At 37.9% G+C, this 20972-nt stretch overlaps 1 protein-coding gene across 3 annotated transcripts; it reads left to right on the plus strand.

The window, feature by feature from the left end:
• The first annotated feature begins 4493 nt into the window (after positions 1 to 4493).
• Positions 4494 to 19999, plus strand: kif2c (kinesin family member 2C). Of its 3 annotated transcripts, XM_088346110.1 has the most exons (22): positions 4494 to 4796; positions 4887 to 4981; positions 7516 to 7617; positions 7729 to 7777; positions 7861 to 7890; positions 9201 to 9332; positions 9412 to 9531; positions 9645 to 9742; positions 9808 to 9903; positions 10929 to 10983; positions 11055 to 11217; positions 12508 to 12598; positions 12686 to 12749; positions 12845 to 12936; positions 13960 to 14102; positions 15059 to 15272; positions 17513 to 17623; positions 17815 to 17882; positions 17948 to 18026; positions 18096 to 18173; positions 19671 to 19782; positions 19858 to 19999. In XM_088346110.1, exons 1-22 carry the CDS (start codon positions 4736 to 4738, stop codon positions 19908 to 19910), a joined length of 2106 nt encoding a protein of 701 aa, XP_088202236.1. In that variant the 5' UTR covers positions 4494 to 4735; the 3' UTR covers positions 19911 to 19999. The 3 variants fall into 3 exon arrangements, with proteins under 3 accessions (XP_088202236.1, XP_088202243.1, XP_088202250.1); XM_088346117.1 differs by lacking the exon at positions 7861 to 7890; XM_088346124.1 differs by lacking the exons at positions 19671 to 19782; positions 19858 to 19999 and adding an exon at positions 18573 to 18873.
• Positions 20000 to 20972: the final 973 nt, after the last annotated feature.

Below are 20972 nucleotides of genomic sequence, written 5' to 3' on the forward strand. Positions count from 1 at the left end.
TATGCATTTGAGACGGATTTCTAAAAGCCAGCAAAAGTAGACATCATTGGACTAGCGAGGAAAAAAACACTGCTGAGGACCATCAAGCAGGTAAATAAAGGCCAGTTAAAAGTTATATACATTTTTGTATTGTTTTCTTTATTCTTAGTTTTTTTTTTATACATTATGTGCCTCTTGTTTGATGTTTATTGTGTGGTAATCTAATTTTAATCTGTATTCAGTTCATGTTCTGATGTTCTTTTATGATTTACACATTATTTTTTCAACTAATTTTGTTATAATTCGCTATTGTGATTACACTTTGTGTCATGATGACTGATGTGACTCAGCTGTGCCCGCTCCTTTGGCGCCAACTGCCACGGGCTCTGATTGGCTCCCGATCAGTATTTGAACCCTGTCCTGTCTATCCCCTTTTGTCAGTCCGTCTGCGAACCTCAGTTAACACTAGGCAAGCCTTTTTCGACCCTGATTCCCACCTGTCCCGTTTTTTGCTTCCGTCTGTCCCCTGGCTTCGACCCGTTTTTGAGCCTTACCACATCTACTCTACCGTCTGGGCTTTTGACCTCTTTTTGTCCTCGACCACGTCTTCTCTCCTGTTTTGGCTTACGACTCACTTCCGACCCCGACCTCTTTTTTGCTCTCCTGTCCCGGCTAGTGACCCGTTTCTCCGTCCCTGACACCGCCATCGCTCGCCACGGAAGATCCACTTCCGCGTTCCGAGCACAATCCGAATATCAAAACAACGTCCAGCAATCACCGGATCGTGGGCGTAACCCTTTCTCTTTTTTCCAATAAAACTTGTGAGAAACGCAACGCAAGTGGGTCCTGTCTTCGTTGTGGTCTTGACACTTTGGTCAAAAAAGTCAAAATTGATTTAAAAAAAAAATTGACTGATCCTCTTCTTTGATTCCAAACAAAATGACCAGGTTTTGTTTTGTACAATAACATACCTGTACTTGGAAGTAATCTTAAACAAGTAATATAATTTGATATACAGTATGTACAAAATTTAACCAGATTTTTGGGTTTAAAAAATGGTGTATTAGTTATTTTGTGCAGTACCATAAATGACCTTTTTGGATACCGTCATTGAACTACAGAAGAAATTGATAACTCACACCCAACACCAAAAACACCAGCACCCACAGGTTTGGTATTCCTTGTGGGATCCCCGAAATAAATTCAAACCAACATCGAAACCAAAGTGGCTGTGTTTGGTACTAACTGGCCTGCGGTCATAAAGAATTAAAATATGATACTCATTTGACGTAGCGGGGTTTTCCTGTAATATTATTCCGACCTATTTCTTTTTTTTTTTTATCCGATTCATCGTTAATGTTTTTAGCCCGTGGCTGATCGGAGGTATCCAATGACAAAGCACTGAAAAGCAAAACAATTAGAGAAGGACAAACAATTGACAAAGCGAAAAAAAACTTTCAGGAAATTTAATTTAAAAAAATGAACTATCATTTTCTTTTTCGATTGAGAATTAATATAATCAGTATCCTGCAATGGCAGACTAGAAAAAATAGCAAACATACAGTATACTGAATCCAAGTTCAAACTATGATAAATCCCTTGTTTCACTTTTACCCTAGGTTTCTATGCCCCTCTGTACGGCATTTACACTTTGCGATCTCCACCGCAGAAAAGAACAACATAGGATCAATGGGGTCGACTCGACACGATTGTAAAATAAATAGTAATGCACACTTAGCACAGTCACATTGCAGGCAGTGTTCCCTCTAAGCTGCGCGTGTGCGCAATCGCGCACTGCATATTCTCAGCACACAAGAAAATCTATCCAGCGCAACGTTCCCTCAAAGCTGCGTGTGTGAGTTTTTAGAGTTGTTCGGGAACCGGCTTCTTCGACTCGGCTCACTAAAAGGAACCGACTCTTTTGGGTCCTAAACGACTCTTCAGGTTGTTTTTGCTTCTTTCCTCCTTGTATGATCAGATATTCTGTAAAATTACAAAATGGCTTAAAGGAAGGGGGAATAGAAAAAAAAGGAAAAAAAAACAAATGAAAAAGTAGTGGAAAGCTGAAAAAAAAGAAACAAAAGGAAGAGAAAAAAGAATGAAATTTTCAGTAAAAAGCCAGAAAAAAAGAAAAGAAAGAAACAAAGGGAAAAAAAGTAAATAGAGAACAAAAAGAAAAAAGTAACAGCTAGTAAAAAATAAACACAATGAGATTTTTTTTAAAAGGGTTTAAAAGAAAAATAGAAAAAAACTGGGAAAAAGAAAAAAAAGTTTGGGTTGCATTCAAATAATTTCCAATTATACCAAGTCAATCTTGTTGCCAACATTGTACTTCCACTAAAAAATGGGTTTAAATACAGTTGTGTATCGTGCAACCGACTAAATAAGCCCCCAAAAATGTTAGTATTATGCAACAAAAGATACCAGGAAAAAAAAAGAAATGGAAATCTTGTGAAAGAATTGTTGTGAAAACAAATGACGTTTGTAGGCCGTACAACCTTTGCAATAATACATTAGTCAATTCATTAAAAAGTGAAAAAAAAAATTGCATTGCGGGAAACTCAGCAAAATGTAACGTGATGTCAAGTTTTGGACATCTTTGATAATGACTTAGTTGCCACGCTTGGGATTGCTGTTGCTCACTGTTGTTTCAAGCGTTGCTCACCGACTTTGTGTGAACACTCAGACCCGTGGAAAAGTAGAGGGAACATTGATTGCAGGTATTATGTATGTGAATGAAAAGTATTGAACAAAATATTGACACATAATCAAAACATTTGCAGACAATGAAAACAAGAATGATAAAATGAGTCCCCGGCCAGAACAACTATACCTATAATGACATGAGGTTTCTATCTTGTCAAGATTTACAAAAATAGTGTATTTTTATAAGGCTTCCATAGAAATACACACAAATACACAACTTCAAAAGTTATCGTCCTTCCTTTCAAATAAAAGCGTCAATCGAAAAATAAACTGTCATTTTGAAAAAATGCCAAGAAACAGGGAAACCGTATAAACGCAAGCCCTTCATTTTTTATTTATGCATTTTTGTGCCAAGAATGATTATTCCATTTTTTAGGCACTGAGGCCAAATCAGAATCCGTGGTCTCACTTTTGCTTCCTGGTGGTGAAGCTGGAGAACTGCGTCTGTCGCCTATCAAATCCAAATGTATTTATGAAGCACTTTTCATCCAATTACAGCAATTGCCACTCAAAGTGTTGTATCAAATATTAGAAATATGGTACGGCAGCAGTTCAATAAAAGCACAAAGTGGTTGTCAATACAGATATGAGACAGAAGTCTCAAATTGTCTTTCTTTTGATTTTTTTTTTACAAATACGTCCCTTTCAATGTCAAATTACAAAACACTAGCACCACATGGCCATGAGCACATTCAATGCACCTTCAGGCAATGCAATAAAAAAGATAGATTTTTAGATCACACCATTAGACAGAAAAGGAGGGAGAAAGACATCCATCCATCCATTATCTGCACCGCTTATCCTCAGTAGGGGACACCCTGAACCGGTTGCCAGGCAGGCGCAGGGCACACAGAAACAGACAACTCACTCGCTGTCCCTTTGCAAGGTTTCTTCATTTTCCTCATGCAAATGTTTTTCCTTTTTTTTTTCTTGCCCTCGTGTAGGTTTTAGATAAGGGGATTGTGTATTAATAGTTTGCAATAATATGTGGTCTGTGCGGCCCTTTGAGACTCCTTTTTGCTATATCAATAAACATGACTTGATTTTTACTAGCTCAGGAGGTAGAGCGCTCGTCTTGGGATCAAGAGATCACAGGTTCGATTCCCGGCTCCTCTATGTTATATGTCGAAGTGTCCTTGGGCAAGACACTGAATCCCTAATGCCCCCAATAAGGTAGGTCGGCGCCTTGCATGGTTGCATGGCCGCTATTGGTGTGTGTGAGTGTGTGGGGGGGGGGGTTTAAGGGTTATTGATCTATCTTCGTTATTCATTATCCATTATCCGTTATCGGTCAGTTCATAATACGCTACAAAGCCTAGGAGCCGGGACACTTACTCTCAGCCAAAAGGCCAAGCTAAGGTCCTAGCCCTAAAGCCTTGCTGCAATCATTGCGAATGCACCGTTCCCGGAGGTACTGCAATACCCAAGTGTTGTACACAGCTTTGTTTTGACATCTGTGTGAAGCACATTGTAAAGCGCTTTGGGAGGTCTTCTTCGACTTGAAAAGCGCTATATAAATGCAGACCATTTACCATTTGCCATTCCGGTTTTTACCCACATGCATTATTTTAATATTCCGGAGACAGAATGTGTTTTGCGTGTAAAATAGACTGCGCGATCAAATCTGCTGGTTTTTTGACATCATTTGTTATTTTTATGACTACCAAAAGTACTCCCCCTACGACCGTGAACGGACTACAAAATTCCAATGAGCCGCTTGAGGGCGCTGTACAAATACAGCGACTCTAACGAAGAAGCGCCACGCATCGATTTGACCAATCAGATCATTTAACACGAGAAAATAAATTCAATTCAAATCTTGACTAGTGACTAACATGTTCGACTGAGTAACTGATCAACCTCGGAGACAAATCATTTTTAAAAAAGAAAATAAAGCTACAATTATATAGAGTTAATTTATTTTTGACAAGTTTTATTTGGTAAAAGGGGATTAAAATTAATGTAACGCCGACAACGCCAACTCTGTCGCTAAACTTTCTGGATTTGTGACTGTTAGTGTGGTTTTTTTTTTTAGTTGCTTCTTCTCAAAATGGACGACAGACACGCCTCACAACTTTTGGGCATCAAAGTGCAAATAAATCGCAGCGACGGTGAGTTTTTTTTAAAGCCTTTAATTCACTGTTATGTCGTGCGAGTTTTTTCTTTGCTGTTTGTGAGCGTTCGGTGACGTTTGCACACAGGCCGTGTTCACGGCGCCGCTATTCTGTCTGTCGACGTTGATAATTCCCAAGTCATGGTGGAATGGTTCGAGGCGGATAAACAACGAAGGAAGGAGGTTAGTAAATACTTAATAAATATTAAGATCATATTTGACTTGGTGAATTCCCGTTCATGTGCTCCCAGGAACTGACTATGTGCATTGTAACTTGTGGGGACTTTTTTTCCCGATACCAACTCTTATAGCCATTAAAACTATTTACTCAATCCATTTGCTAAAATATATCGCCTTTCCTCTACCATGAAATACACATTTTCAAAGATATACGTCCTAATGGGACGGTGTGTTATATCTAGTGCCTCCTAATGGTACAAAAAAACCCATACATTTAGTAAAAAAAAAAAAAATCAATACCAGGCAAAAGTATATGAACTAGCATACGTACGTCATTTTTTATCCCCTCCCCCCCAAAAAATAATCAAAAGTCAAATGGTAAAATGGTCTGCATTTATATATCTCTTTTTACGTCAATGACCTCCCAAACCGCTTTACAAGGTGCTTCACACTTACCCATTCACACACCAATAGTGGCCATGCAGCCATGCAAGGCGCCAACCAGCTTATTGGGGGCATTAGGGATTCAGTGTCTTGCCCAAGGACACTTTGACATATAACACAGAGGAGCCGGGAATCTAACCTGCGACCTCCTGAGCTAATACCGCCCTAATGCCGTTGGGAAGTTTGTATTTCATTTAAATTGTGGGATCCCTACTTAAGTTGCAGCTATGTTCATCTAGTTTTTTTGCTCGCTGTGGCACTGGTTTTAGTACGCATTAGACAACAGTGCCATCTAATTGTCAAATGTTACACACTGGGGCTTTTCATGCCCAAAATATATTTTTCCCTTATTGTTCAATTTATTGATTGGCAATTTACCATTCTTTTGAATTTCTTGTTTCTCAAGATCAGGATTGTCGAGTCATGTTTATTTGTATAGCCCATAGTCTCAAAAGGCTCCACAGACCACAGATTATTGCAAACTACAGACTATTATTACACATCCCCTGATCTAAAACCTATACGAGGGTAAAGAAAAACTCAAAAACCTCAACATGAGGAAAATGAAGAAACCTTGAGGTAATTGCCTTTTTCATGGATCCACAAACTTTTTCCTGTGAAGGCCACATAACATTTCCTTCTTCAACAAGGGGCCTGGCTCAGTGTTACAGAAAAAAAGTGTGACAATTGCAGAAGTGCCTATATGTAAAATCTAATCTCTTCCAGGAAGCCACAATCAAATAACACTTCTGGATTCTTCACAGCACAAAAAGTCAGAAAATAAACAACACTGTTTATGAAATAAATGATAACTGAATAACACTCCTTGCCCTCATGTGGGTCATGTGGGGTTTAGATCAGGGGATGGTGTAATAGTCTGCTGTCTGTGCAGCCCTTTGAGACTTCTTGTGATTAAGGGCTGTACAAGTAAACATGACTTGACACCCCGTGGATTCGTCACAGAAAAAAGTCCATGGAACAGAAACTCTTGTGCTGTGCATTCTTAAAGTGTTCAAAATCAGCTTAGTAATTGTCAGAGCACTGATCACCTGTGGTATAGAATAGATGACTTGTGAAAAGGCAGCAAATTATTATGTAATTATCACACAATTTTGTATTTCTCAAGTGACAATGCTGATAAATATATTATTTTCTATTCTAAGCATTGACATTCATTGTTATTGTAACATGTGAAATGCACAACAAAATTAACGTTAGGCTGTTGTACCGCAACTAGAGTGTTATAATGGTATAAAACTCGATGCCACTTCATGTGTCATCCATCACTCTCTCTGCTGTCACCGGGGTTCAAATTCTGTTGTCACCAAAAACTTGCATTCAATACGCATCAAAATGCTCTCTGGTATTGTTCAGAGGGCCGGACCAAATTTGGAGGCGAGCCATAGTTTGAGCGTGACTCGTCCTAAATGTCAATAACATAAAAATGCCAATGATATTTTCTTTTCAACCCTGGTGTACAATGTTCATAAAAAACTTCAAAACTAGGATACATGTATATGTATATGTACATGTACATATACGTACAAAGAGGAAAAGGCTGTGTACCATATTTTCCGCACTGGCTTATAGGGCGCATGTAATTTAGACTGTAGTTAAAGCTACTGCATGACCGTTGGGCTATTTAAACACTGACTGTATAGATTAGTGCAAAGATTGATCAGTCGTTAAGTGTCGCTGATCAAAATCGCAAAACGTATGCAAAGGGAATCGAACAAGAGTAGTGGCTCTAAGAGCGCCGACTTCTTACCACAAGGCAACCAGTGGTACAGATGACAAATAAAAAGGCATTAGAGCTTATAATACTTCCACCTTTTTACTCACAAAGCCAGAAACACTGATTTGCATAATGCATTCTGATGAGTAAAATGGTCTCTCCATTTCTTGACCTGTGATTCAATAATGTTGCGGTTTAATATTTATTGCATACATAAAAGAGCTTGTCTAGTATTTTGTTGAAATTCTTTTTCTTCTATTCTCTAACATTCTTTGTTGATTAGGAACTATATACACCAAAAAAACCTTGTCAATTTTCTTCACCTATATTTTATTTTTACTCCTTTATTTTCATCTAGCTGGACTTGGCTGACTTGTGTGAACTCAATCCAGAGCTGCAGGACCACATCCAATTTATCCTCAAACCCGTAGAGAAATCTCAGCTTCCTATCACAGCTAAGGTCTGATATGTTTAGTTTTGTCAAACATATTTGTATTTAATATCATACTACTATTGATTGGGATTTTCAGCGGTTGAAAAACGTATTTTTTTTGCATGTGTTTATCTATAGGCGTACGCTAGTCGACTGCGCTCATCCAGGATTCCCGCCCCAGCAACTCGTACGTAAATAAGAAACCAATTGTCTCGGGTGAGAATGTTTGTGACTGAACTTGTCGGGTCATGTTTTGCTTCCTTCCAAAAGCCTCTTCGGCATCAATGGACAGCATTGGAGGCAAGGCGTCCGCCACATAGTCTTCTGTCACTCCTCTTTCATGATTCATTTCACTTTTTTTTAATCACACCTCTCTGTGGGAATGTGGTGTACTGTAACTGGTACTTAGAAAAAAGCAACCTCAGAAGTCAAGTCCCATTTATTTGTATAGCCCCAATCACAAAGAATCAAACTTCACTAAAGGGGGATAAAGTTCACTATTATTTGGGGAATGGACACCAATCACTGATTTATTTTTTATTTTTGGGGGTATTTTACACAAGTAACTATACTGACACCAACCTGTTTGTGTTTACCACTATGGGAGCATGTAAAGAGGTCTGAAAGACTGATGATTGCCTTTACGGTTAATAGGGATGCACAATAACGGTTCTTTTCCCCTGCCGTTAATGGATCGTATTTTGTCTCTCGAAACCGACACTGATAACTTATTTTTAAAATGCATGTTATGTTGAAAAAAACGTGTAAAATCCAATTATTTTTACGTGTCTCTAATATTCTCTACAATTACAATAACATTATATCTCTTCAGAAAATATGTGTGTTGGAAAGATTAGAGATTAACTTGATCAATGCCTTGTTAGTAATAACTATTGACAATATTCTTTTTATGAGCAGTTGGGCACCATAATACTTGCATATAGATTTTAAAGAAAGTACTTGTGATTACGAGTGTGTTCATCACTTGAAAAGATGTCATTCCTAAAAATTATACATGTGCTTCAACACTAAAATAGTACAGATGCCTTGGGTAATAAAAATATCACTCATTAAAGTTATTTTTTTCCTATCGGGAGAAGAAAAAATCATATTTGACATTCATTGGTTCCATGCCTACCTAAACAATAATTATTGTCGGAGTCCCTCTAAACAGAGGATATATATATATATATATATATATATATATATATATAATTGCGTCAAGAGGCAGGGGTCGTCACGCAGGTGTCAAAATTGGTTTCTACACACCTTAACATGGCCGAAAATAGGAAGAAACGCTAATATTCTCGTAGTGAATGGGAGGAAGTTATCTTTCAGCACTTTACACAAAAGCTTCCATGCTAATCACCCGGCAGCGCACGGTGAAAAGAAAAGGCACGCGAGTTCAAGGCAACTATGGGCAAACAGCAGTCTTTTTTTACAAGGCTGGTAAAAGCACCAAAAAAACCTCTTTTAAAAAGTATTTTTAAAATCCGTCCTGTCCTCTCGACAGCAGCAGCTCACAAGTCCACTGGGTTGTGCATCCCTAGTGATATACTTATGAAAAATGTTTTTTTAAAACAATTCTAACGACTAGTTCCCCCCTACAGTTGTAAGTCGGCCCCAGGTGAGACACACGAATCGACTTCAACGTCAAGTCTCCAACCAGGTTCCTTCCTCTGAGGGGTCTTCCAGACCAATCCCCTCCGAACTCACAACTTCGGAGGCCCTCAATGTTTCAGGTTGGTCAAAACCCGGAACTTTTATCATCTTTTTAACACACTCACTGACTTTTTTTTTTTTTTTTTTTGTCCTCCAAAGAGATTCCTAATGAACTGCGACAAAAGAAAGGGGTCAAACCAACTTCATCCGTGCAACTTGTCCGTGAAGCCGTTAAGGAAAATGTTGAATCTGTAAGAGCCCCTCCATCCAAGTCTTCAGGTTGGTCACAACTTATTATTTGCATTTTTTTCTCCTCCAAAACTGCAATTCAGTATGGGTAACTTCACTCATTTATGCTGGCACACGTGCATTTCTTCCCTCTGCTTCCTCAGCTCGAAGGAAAACTTTGTTTGCCCAGGAATTCAATAACACTAGCAAAAGACAGTCTAATGTTTGCCAACCCTTTGAAATGCAATCCAAAAAGAGCAAGGTTAGTAGCAGTCTATTTTCCCTACTACAGCTATTTTAAACTTTCTCCCGCCTTGACTTTCAAAGTGCAAGGAGTCCTCCCGGCCCAACCAAAAATTCTACGAAATGATCCAAGACTTCAGAGAGACCATGGAAATAACTCCATTATCTGTCGATGAAGTGGTACGTTCATACAGTAAACCCCTCAGGATCTTACGGTCTCGTCTAAGGTAGAGATTGCAAGGTGAAATTGTTAAATAGCAGGGGATAATAACCTATAGTAATTAACTGTCCTCCAAATACCCTTATAAATAAAATATTAAACATTAGTAACAAAATAGTTTATAGTAAATACTATTTATTTGTAATATTCATAGCTTTTTAAATATACATGTAAAGAAAAAATAAAATCTTGTATATGTTTTCGTGTGTTGTGATAGTAACAAATGGTTTATAGTAAATACTATGTATTTATAATATCCATAGCTTTATAAATGTACATGTAAAGAAAAAATATATCTTATCGTGTGTTGTGACGCGAGCTGGTACAGTTGAGTTTGTGGGTGGATGCAGAGGATGGGGAAGTGAGATGGCCATAATAAAAAGAACTAACTAACTGACTGAAAAAAACAAGTTCTGTCATGCCCTTAAAAGACTAGGTTGCTTAAATTGCCTCCCAATTTGTTTGCCTTCTTCGTATTGATTGATATTCAGAGTCTAGGCTTGCACTTATTACATTTTTGCTTCTTTCGGCATCACTGCAAACCATGAAATACAGTATGGTTTTGCCCCAGCTTGCAGTGTCTATGAAGAACACAACATTCTGAACTGAATGAATTAAAAGGGCATTGTGAGGGGAAGTTGATCTAATAGTATATCTGTATTTTTATGATGCTGCGATGCAAACCAATAGTAGATCAGCATTTTTTATGACGTCGACCAAAATTAGACAGGCATCTTAGAGAAGAGGCATGTACCTCCCACACGTGGATAACACATTCAAGTTGGAATTGTGTTAACTATTGGGGATGGAAAGCAAGTTTGTCGTATGGTGGGGAAAATGAGGGGGCGAAAACAGGTTTTGTCTTTTCGAATATCGTAACATGAAAACGTCGTATGGGAGGGATGCCGTATCCCGGGGTCTACTGTATTTGAGTCTTTGCTTTTCCAACTCTTGTCGGTCCGGGTTAATTTATATTTGAATCTAGATTAAACCTCAGCGGATATGTGTGTGCGTGCGCAAACGACCCCTGAACAAGCAAGGTGTGTACAAAAATGTGCATTTACCAATAATGGAGCTGCGATCTAAACATAAATTTTGTTTCCTCTGTAAGAGCTGAAAAAAAGAGAGATCGATGTGGTCTCTGTTCCTGGTAGAGGCACTCTACTGGTCCACGAGCCAAAGCAAAAAGTGGACCTGACTAAGTACCTGGACACGCAGGTCTTTCAGTTCGACCATTGCTTCGATGAAACGTCTGCCAATGACTTGGTCTACAGGTAAATTAAGTTGGTTGCAAAAGGCGAGATGTTTCTTTTTTCCATATTGAGTTGGATATTTGTCAAACTGGTTAAGAAACAAAACATTTAATTAAAAAAATTTTGGGGTTGAAACTACTAGGGATGCGAAGAAAAGAAAATTTTGAGTGTAACGCTTGATTTTGCTCTTTCTGTGTTTCAGCCAAAGTGATTTATTCTTTGTCCTGAAAAAGCATTTCTGGTCTTTTACAGCTGAAATAGTATTGTTGTATCACCCTCGCCTCCGATATAAAGTCACGTATACTAGCACTGAAACCGCAAATGAAAAGTTGTGATGAATAAATTTCTCTTCTGTGGGGGGGAAATGTGCATTTTATAATTGTAATCTATTCACCCTTGTATTCGGTCAAAACACAAAGTTTTCATTCAATCAAAAGTCATCGATTTTAACTTGTATTCATATTTAATATACATATTGAGCGAGAGTAAAAATTATTTGCTGATTTTGTTATGCCCACGAATTAAGACGTGATCATTCAAATTTTCTAATGATAGATTTATTCTAACATGTGAAGACAAATCATCAAAAATCCAGAAAATAGCTTTAGGTAATATTTTTAAAGTTGGTGTCCGAAACTTCAAATTATTCTACTTTCTAATGCTATCTTCTGGCTGAAATCATCATTGCACCTCCTTGTGTATCACGTGCAGGTATGTGAAATTCTTCGATGCGCTCAGATTGGACTTTATTTGTTACAGGCCTTTTCTTTCTTTCACCATTTTTATCCTGGAATAAAAGAAAACTGCAACATTTCTCGTAATATTACTTTGTTTGCAAGCACAGCCGTCCGACGTTTGTGGTATTTAGCGCACATGCTATTTTTTGACCCACTCTTCTTTGCAGGTCCTCTCTAAATCACAAAAGTTAGGCTGCGACATGCCAACTCGGACATTCAACTCCCTCCATAGATTTTTAATATATATATATATATATATATATATAAATTATTATATTTAATATTATGAAATTTGGGTGGCTGGGGCCTCTGTTCAAATTGCAATGTTGGAGATTAGCACAACAGGGAACCCAAAGGGAAAATTAAAGAGCTGCATACATGTAATTGTCTATTTGCATTTTCTCAGTAAAATAATCATGTTATTATTTATATCGGGATTTTCAAAATCTTATGCTACTATTGTTCTAAAATGGATTGGCGTGAATATGACCTGCAAGTTTCCTGATTAAGACTTCTTCAAATATCTGTGATCTTGCTTTGTTTTTCCTTGCAACCTTTTTTTTTGTGTCTATAGATTCACAGCAAAACCTTTGGTGCAATCCATCTTCGATGGGGGCATGGCAACATGTTTCGCATACGGGCAGACAGGAAGCGGAAAAACTCACGTGAGCATCCCCAACTCTCGCAGACTCAAGTCAATTTTGCAGTTCTGACTTATGTAATTTTTTTCCCTTTTCATAATGCTTGCACAGACCATGGGAGGCGATTTTTCGGGAAAGCAGCAGAACTGTGCTAAAGGAATCTACGCCTTAGCAGGTGTGCCTCCGACAAAAAATCTGAAATTACCCCAAAAATGTGTTCTTTTGTGCCACCACACATTTTCTTCACGGTCTATCCCTTTTTTCTTTCAGCCCTGGATGTTTTCGCCTACCTCAATCAGAGAAAGTATGCCTACATGAATCTATCGGTTTACGTCAGCTTCTTTGAAATCTACAACGGCAAAGTAAGCCAGCATGTCTCTTGTTTATTATCAATTCAAAGGTGTTGGTGCATACTTTTATTTTCTCTCGTTAAGATTGTATTTTTCTGCTCTTCTTGAGTCTCTAAAAAGAATGTATCAAGTAGAATTTGATTCATGGGCAGCAATTTGGGGATATTGACGGATATTGGAATCTGCATTTTTACACATTCAACGAGCTGATTATTAAGTCTCGTGCAGCCTTAACTCTTCTCTTGATCCTACTCCTTCCCTCCTCCTCTGTCCTTGCTACCCACCCCGCGCATTCTGATTGTATAAGCGACCGGGGGAGAAGCCACTAACGCAGGAACTATAAGAGAATGGCAGCTCAGCTAACATGTTCAAACATGCTTGTGTCCATGATGGAAATGCGTGTTTGGGTTTGGGAGTAATGTAAGGAGTGTAGTTAACTTTTCTGAGAGGCACGTTGAGGTGAAGACTGATAAATTGGCTTTTATCATACCATTAGTTTGTCAAGCGTGCGTGTTTGTGATTGAAAGAACATAAAAGCACGCTAAAATGGAAGGCTGAGTGATTAGTTTGTCAATCTGGCTCTAAATCAGGAGTGCCCCCACTTTTTAAATTCGCCTGCCCTGTTTAAATGTCAGAGCACCTTTTTTTCATTGTCCTTTTTATTTATTGTTACTACAATAAATAATAATTCAAGTTTGTATGTACCTTTTTATAAAAGTTGCTGCTAAGCCTATTTTTGTTTTTACTGAAAGATTAGTAATGCTTTGTTGAGATTCTAATTTCCTGGAAACAGTTTCAGTGAGTTTTTAAAGTTCTATTTGATTTTATAACACGAATTGTTTCTTTTTGCATTATTAAAAAAAAATTCACGCCAATTTTTTTACCTTTCACAGCAAATTAATATCTGCTCCAAATATAGGTTATCGGCCCCAAAAATACCATATCTGTCGATCCCAAGTCTCAAGCCTGCACCTAACGCAAAAAGTTTATTTTCCTTGATTTGGTTTCTAGTGTGTAACCGTTGACTCTCCGCAGGTGTACGACTTGATGAATAAGAAGTGCATGCTGCGGGTGCTGGAGGATGAGAATCAAGTGGTGCAATTGGTGGGCCTGGAGGAAGTTTACGTGACCTCGCCGGACGAAGTCATTAAAATTATACAGCTGGGCAGTTCTTGCAGGTGTGAAGTCCTACTGATATTTTTTTAGCTACTGTTGAATTCAGACTATAGAGCGCATCTGATTATAAGTGGCAACCAGTACATTTTCCAAGGAAAAAACATTTTTTACATACATGAGCCGCATGTGCCTACATTAAAACATTGCCCACATGGCTATCGTCAACGAATGTGAATTCCTAAGCGACTCCAAACTTCATGGTAAAGGAGTTCATTTTAACAAAGCATTTTGGGAGTTATGAACACATTTTAAAACGAATGAAGTGAAACCCAAGGAAAATATGCAACCAACAGGAAAGAGGCACTTACTGGCTAGCTCACAACCCTGCACATTGATTGGCTAGACAAAAGATGTCCCAAATGTGGTTATACAAATCTGAATCCACTTACGCTCTGAATAGATTCAATTTAATTAGTAAAATGTGTTTAAAAAAATTAAAAGACATGCAACAAGAAAAAAAAAACATTTCCAATAGTTTTCGAAAGTCAATGTTTCTCAAAGGCAGAACAGTTACTTCACACTGGCACAAATGATAATGAACTAAACATTTTGAATTATACATCCCCATTAAAAGAATACAAACATTTGATGAAAAGCTTTCAAATAATTTTCAGAGCCCTGAAAAAGGGATAAAGACAAAAAAAAAATACTATTGAGGATTTTGGTGATAAGAACCCCTTTCTCATTGGTTGAAATGTAACCAGCATGTTTGTACAATAAACATTTTATCCACATAAATAAACTTGAAAACCACTCTGTTTCCCAACGGCAGAACGGTTACTGTATACATTAACATTTAGTTGTAACTATCCATTTCCAATTGTATCCACCATATCTTCCAGATTATTAAGTATGCTTTCAAATTTCTGGCGAATTTGGGGTTTTTAGGCGCGCCTTATAGTCTGCTGAATATGTTAAATAGATGGTGTAACAATACTCTTATCGCTTCCCCCACCAGAACTTATGGTCAGACCTCAGCAAACGCCAACTCCTCCCGCTCTCATGCCGTCCTCCAGTTCATCCTTCGACGCAACGACCGCGCGAGCACTCTGCATGGCAAGTTCTCCCTGGTGGACTTGGCTGGCAACGAACGGGGCACTGATGTCAGCAGCAGCGACCGCACCACCTTGGTGGAAACGTCTGAGATCAACCGCAGCCTGCTGGCCCTCAAGGTAGCAACTTGGAATTTTTCAAGTACTGTATTTTCCGGACTGTAAGTTACTGTTTTTTTTTTTCATAGTATGGCGGAGAATGTAATTTAAATTTGGGTGCGACTTATGTGTGAAATCATTAACACATTATAATATAATTTCACATGTTGTTGTCACCCTAAATTGCAAGAGGGCACTCTTGGCTTGTGTCTGTAATTTCAACATCAGTGGTAATTTATATAAACTGACGAGTTGAACAAAAATGGCACTGGAAGGAAATTCATATTTTACAGATTACAAGCTGTAAATAGAGAAATTTGCAGCAGAAAGAAAATTTGGATTTAGCGAGAGACCGGTGAAAGACAGAGATGCCGATGAGTCTAATGTAAACGATGTAGAAGAGGAAGTGGCGCATAGTCTACCTCCCGAGTTGGGGGAGTTGTTTCAAAGTGGCAGAGGATGAAGATATTTGATTAAATTATTTGGAGTGAAACTTGATAGCATGTTCTTTATGCTAGAGTTATCTGAATAACTTACTTAACATGTTGTGTCGTTACTGACATTAACAGGCATCTCAGTCATGTAATGTTAGTATAGCATTCCTCTTAAGCCTGTTTATTCTATTTTAATATGCCTTTTAAGACAGGTATGTTTTTGGTGTTGGAATTTATCTAATACATATCCCCCCAAAATGCTACTTAAACTCCAGGTTAGACATACCGTCTATGTTTTTTCCCTTCCTTATTATGCTCTCTGCAATTGCTTCGAACTCTGCAGAAGAATTATCTATCTTGAATTAAGATGCGAGGCGTAACCTTCTACCTCACTAGCAAGTCATATTCTAGCCGGTAATTTTGAGTGTGTGCTTGAAATTGTTGCCATGTTTCTCAACAAGTCTGCTTACATTTGATGCCAACGCTGCTCTCTGGTCGCTTTGCTTTTTCCATTGCATTTCTTGAACATTTATTATGGGCCATGCAAAAAGTTAGCGTTTTCTACTGGTACATTGTAATGGGAAGAACTTGCTGCAACTGAAAATGTAAGCTACATTTTACTGACATTTTGCCCAAGAACCTTGTCTCAAAAAATATTTACACACATATTGTTCAGATCCACAAATATATTCGCTATCATATGGCTTGATAAATTCACACGCAAAGTTAAAATCGCATATGTTAATCGCTGATATATTTGTGGCCCTGCAAAATTCATAATTATAGCTGTATTTCTTCTTTTAATGGTACGGGAGAAGCTGGCTTTGAAAGTCCTTAAAAGCACGGTGTGTAATATTCATTACCCCTTGTAGTATTAAAAAAAATTCTGTAAGGAAAAAATATTGGAATACTAGGAAAAAAATACCAATGTTAATATTTATATAAAAAAATCATAGATGGGGACATTTGTATTTCTTTTACATAGTGATTTTCTACCTAGAAGTTGCCGCCATGGTTGTCTGCTATCTTGCTGCTATGCCGTGCTCTGGCACTGATATTCGTTTGATTTAGACAATACGGAGCCATTTAGTGGTCAAATATCACACACTTTAAAAAGTGCATGAATTTGGCCATTATAGGTGTATGAACCCTGAAATATAGAGACCACACATTGTTCAGAGTTAAAACTGCGCACATGGGCAGAAAGGACACTCTTGTCCTCAATGAAGTGTGCACACGCACACACATATTTTAAGTTTACAACCAATAACATGTGAACAATAGGACACCACTGTCCATAACCAACGACTAATGCCACAAAAAACACAACTCCGCTGTGCAAAATGCCTTTCACTTTAGTTGTTACCCTTACTGAGGATTATGGCCATACCCAAACGACGATCAGGACGATTATTAAGAAGAGGGACCATTAAAGCAAGGATGTCTTCTAAAAGCATGGCAATCCTCGCAAGTGAAAGTTTAAATTTCAATCTTCCATCTGCATCCACCCACTAACTCCACTGTTCCAGCTCAAGTCACATCACACCATAGGACAATAGAATGGATTCTTTTTTCTTTTCCCATATATTGTAATAATCAAGTGCACTTGCATTACACTAGTATTTACTGTATTCTATTATTTTTTGTCTTGGGTACTGGGGTTTAAAACGCATTTGCTAATTAGCATAGATTTCTATTCCTCACCATATTTCAAATTTACTTTCCGCCACAACCTCAGAATGGATTATTGTTGGTCTATTCAAGTGGGGCGCATGTGTTTTAACCCATCCTGATTTTTTTAAACTGATAATTCTATTCATGTCACAGGAGTGCATCCGTTCACTGGGCATGAACAGCGATCACATTCCGTTCAGGATGAGCACCTTAACCAAGGTCTTGCGGGATTCCTTTATTGGGGAGAATTCCAGAACCTGCATGGTATGTATTGAGGCTCATACTTTCAATACAGAGTTGATCAAACTACAGCCTGTGACCCACATGTGGCCTGTCAGGGCTTTTAATTTGGCGTGACAAACAAATATGGCACTGATATTTTTTTTCTTTAATGGTATCAGTCTTCACAGAATAAACACCTATAAAATGCTGCCATTCCTTGTTTTTCTCCCCAGATCGCAATGGTGTCACCAGGAATGGCTTCTTGCGAATATACCATGAATACGCTACGTTATGCCGACAGGTACACAACAAATTGTATTTTGCATCCTTTAAAGTGGATCGAAAAATTGGTTTTTAATGTAACAGAGTCAAGGAGCTCAACGGGAAGCCAAAAGTGGACCCCGAAGCCAAAACGCAGGAGTCTGCGTGTGCATATTCAGAGGAGGTAGGCAAGTTTGTCGTTTAAATGGACTGTTTCGACAAAAATGTGACTAAATAAACGTTTTTGTTCAAGGAAACTGCTATGGAAACCTCTGACGAGTATTTGAACCAATTGTCAGATCTCGAGGAGAAACTCTATTCAGAGCTTCGGGTAGGCTATTTTATGTATTTGCTGTGATACCTTGGTACTGGAATGACTCTTATCGAACTAATCAGGGTCCCACCACAAATTTTGAATCCGCATTGAAAATAAGCTCGCAGATACTCATTCTTATACAATGAACGCTCACACTTCCCTTTTTGCTATTCTTACGGTGTCTTACCTTGCAACAACACACACACACACACACATGGCATGCTGCACATTTTGGAGGAAATGGAGTACTTTGACGTGTTCCTATCACCTTCACGGAATAACGGTCAGTTTTGCTAAGGTTTTGGTCAAAACCATGCGTACATCTAGGCTGGTCTTGTCACATTATTTCGAAAGGGTTCAAAACACATGCTAGAATTGATATTTTGTGCATATTCCTTCCTTTTGTGATGATAGAAAGTTGGCGATTAGGGAAGCAAAAGAATAAAGTAGAACCACGATCAAGTTGAAGCAGGAGAATACTGCAATGCCATTTGGCAGCAACACCTTTCCAGAATAAGAGTAGAAAAGGAACTTTTGGACCAGCACGGTTGCCTTTGGGTAGGGCACCCACGGAACTCGCTGGTCGGAGCCTCAGCTGAGTCATGCCTAAGACTTAAAACATTGATACCTATTGCCCCCCTGCTTGGCGCTCTGCATTAGGGGTTAAAATTTGGGGGCTTGGTCACCTAATCACTAAAAGTCGGGAGAAATCCTCCAAAAAAGACTCAAGGTACATGTTTAACTTTTTTTTTTTTTTTTTTTTTTTTTTTTAATAATACTTTTTAAAGCACTAATGTTTAGGTACTTTTTTAAAGATGGTTAAGTACACGTTTTATTAATTTGTTTTTAGGTGCATGTTTTACCAATATATTTAGGGATGGATGCACTTTTTTGTATTAATAGTGGTTTTATTGATATTGGGTATTTGTGGATTAACACATTTTGGGATATCTATGTTGAGGTGCAATTTTGGGGTGATGTGGTTTATGTTTACATTTTACTAATACGTTGGGTGTTAATGGTTTTGGTATACATACATTCAAGGATTATTTTTGTTATATTTTTTTTTAGGTAAACATTTTATACATCATTTTGGGGTATTAATGTTAAGATGCGTGGGATTTTTGGGGGGTTTTGTATTTAGAATTGTTGTCTGGGTGCATGCCCTATTAATATTTTGATTCATTTCATTATTATTTAAAAAACATTTTCTAATATTACTCATATTGTTTTAAACTGTCGTATTTTATCTTGTAAATGTTCATAAAACATCAATATGGCACGTTTTAAGCTAGATGTGCATTTGGCATGTTCCAATGACTATTGGTTCTACTTGATTTTGTTCTGGAATGCGTAGGAATGTAATAAAAAAACAGTACCCTGTATGGGGGGAGGGGTTTTCAAACACCAATCCCCGAACAGGTTGTGATTGAGTACTGAGGTGTCGCTGTATTTTTAAATTCCGCAGAACGTTTTAACTTTTGACAATAAAAAACACTTTCTTTTCTTAAGAGCCATCATCAGAGAGCAAAAGAGTTTTTCGAGATGATGGAGGAGCCCGAATTTAACATTGAGGCAACCCTCCCCAAGCTCACAGACTTCTGGCAATCTTCCAAGTTTCCGGGTTTGTGTTAATATCGCATTCTCAATGTTAAAGTTGACTAGAATTAACCTGAACCTCTAACTATTCTGTTCACAGAAATATTTGAGAGCTTGAACGCTGCTCTTGCGAAGGCCCAGAACAAGCACTGAGACGCCTGTGTGAATATATAAACCTGTTTTTATGTTTTAGTTTGATGGACAATATTAAATAAATTGGTGCAGTGTCGTGTATATATTAAGATGGTGTCAATGAAATTTATTTTCTTTTTGCTTGATGTTGGTCTGCAATAACCTGCAAAGATTAAAGATGAATCCCTCACACAAACAGTAACAAAATATAAATGACAATTTTTACAACAAAGAATGTGGTTTTGTATTATAAGAATGATTAAACTTTTTTAAAGAGGAAAAACATTTCATTTTTGTTTCTACTGTCTGGAGCAACCTCGGAAAAGTCCTAACATATGAAGATCATTAAGTGTTTAGGAGATTTTTTTTCCCCTGGGTATTGACTAACAGTGGTTGGCCAATTACATGAGCGTTAAATGTGAAATGTTGCGTACATATTTCAAAAAGAAATTAGATATCCCTTTTGAAAACTAAGTTATTACTCCTCTTGATTACTGTTGACTGAACTGCTTCCAGTCTTTTGGGCGGGGCCTCTGTCAAAAGCCTTTTTATTGGGTCCTGCTTTTATTGGACAGTAAGAAACGGCGACTTCCACTACGTTTAGAATTTTAATTACATTATAAATGACTCGTACTTTTTTGTTTACGATTGATTTTGTAGTGGGTGGGGCCTCAATCATGCTCCTTTGAAATGCTTTTTCATTGGTCTGTTTAAAGTCGGCCAAAGCAACTTGTTTCTGTCATTAAAGGTGTTTTAACTAAATTTATTTTAAATTACAATAGAAGTTCTTTATTTTGTGTTGACCAATGGCATATTTTTTAGGTTTCGATATTAAAGACAAGTTCCTTTTCATAGCCTTGAACGCGTCATTTCACTTGGTCTACCACCAATCACATGGTCTGGAATAAGATACTTTCAAAGAGCTTTGTAATTCAACGGGGTTCTTTTACTTTATAACACAAGTTATTTCATCTGTCATTAATTTTTACTCGACGTAACGCTTCTTGTAGTGAAGAGCATTTCCCTTAAGGTCTTCACTGCTTTATGGGGCTTCATTTTGTCACCACCACTGAACGGCGCTCC

Source organism: Urocampus carinirostris, chromosome 1 (assembly GCF_059441175.1).
Source record: "Urocampus carinirostris isolate Australia breed hairy pipefish chromosome 1, RoL_Ucar_1.0, whole genome shotgun sequence".
NCBI lineage: Eukaryota > Metazoa > Chordata > Actinopteri > Syngnathiformes > Syngnathidae > Urocampus > Urocampus carinirostris.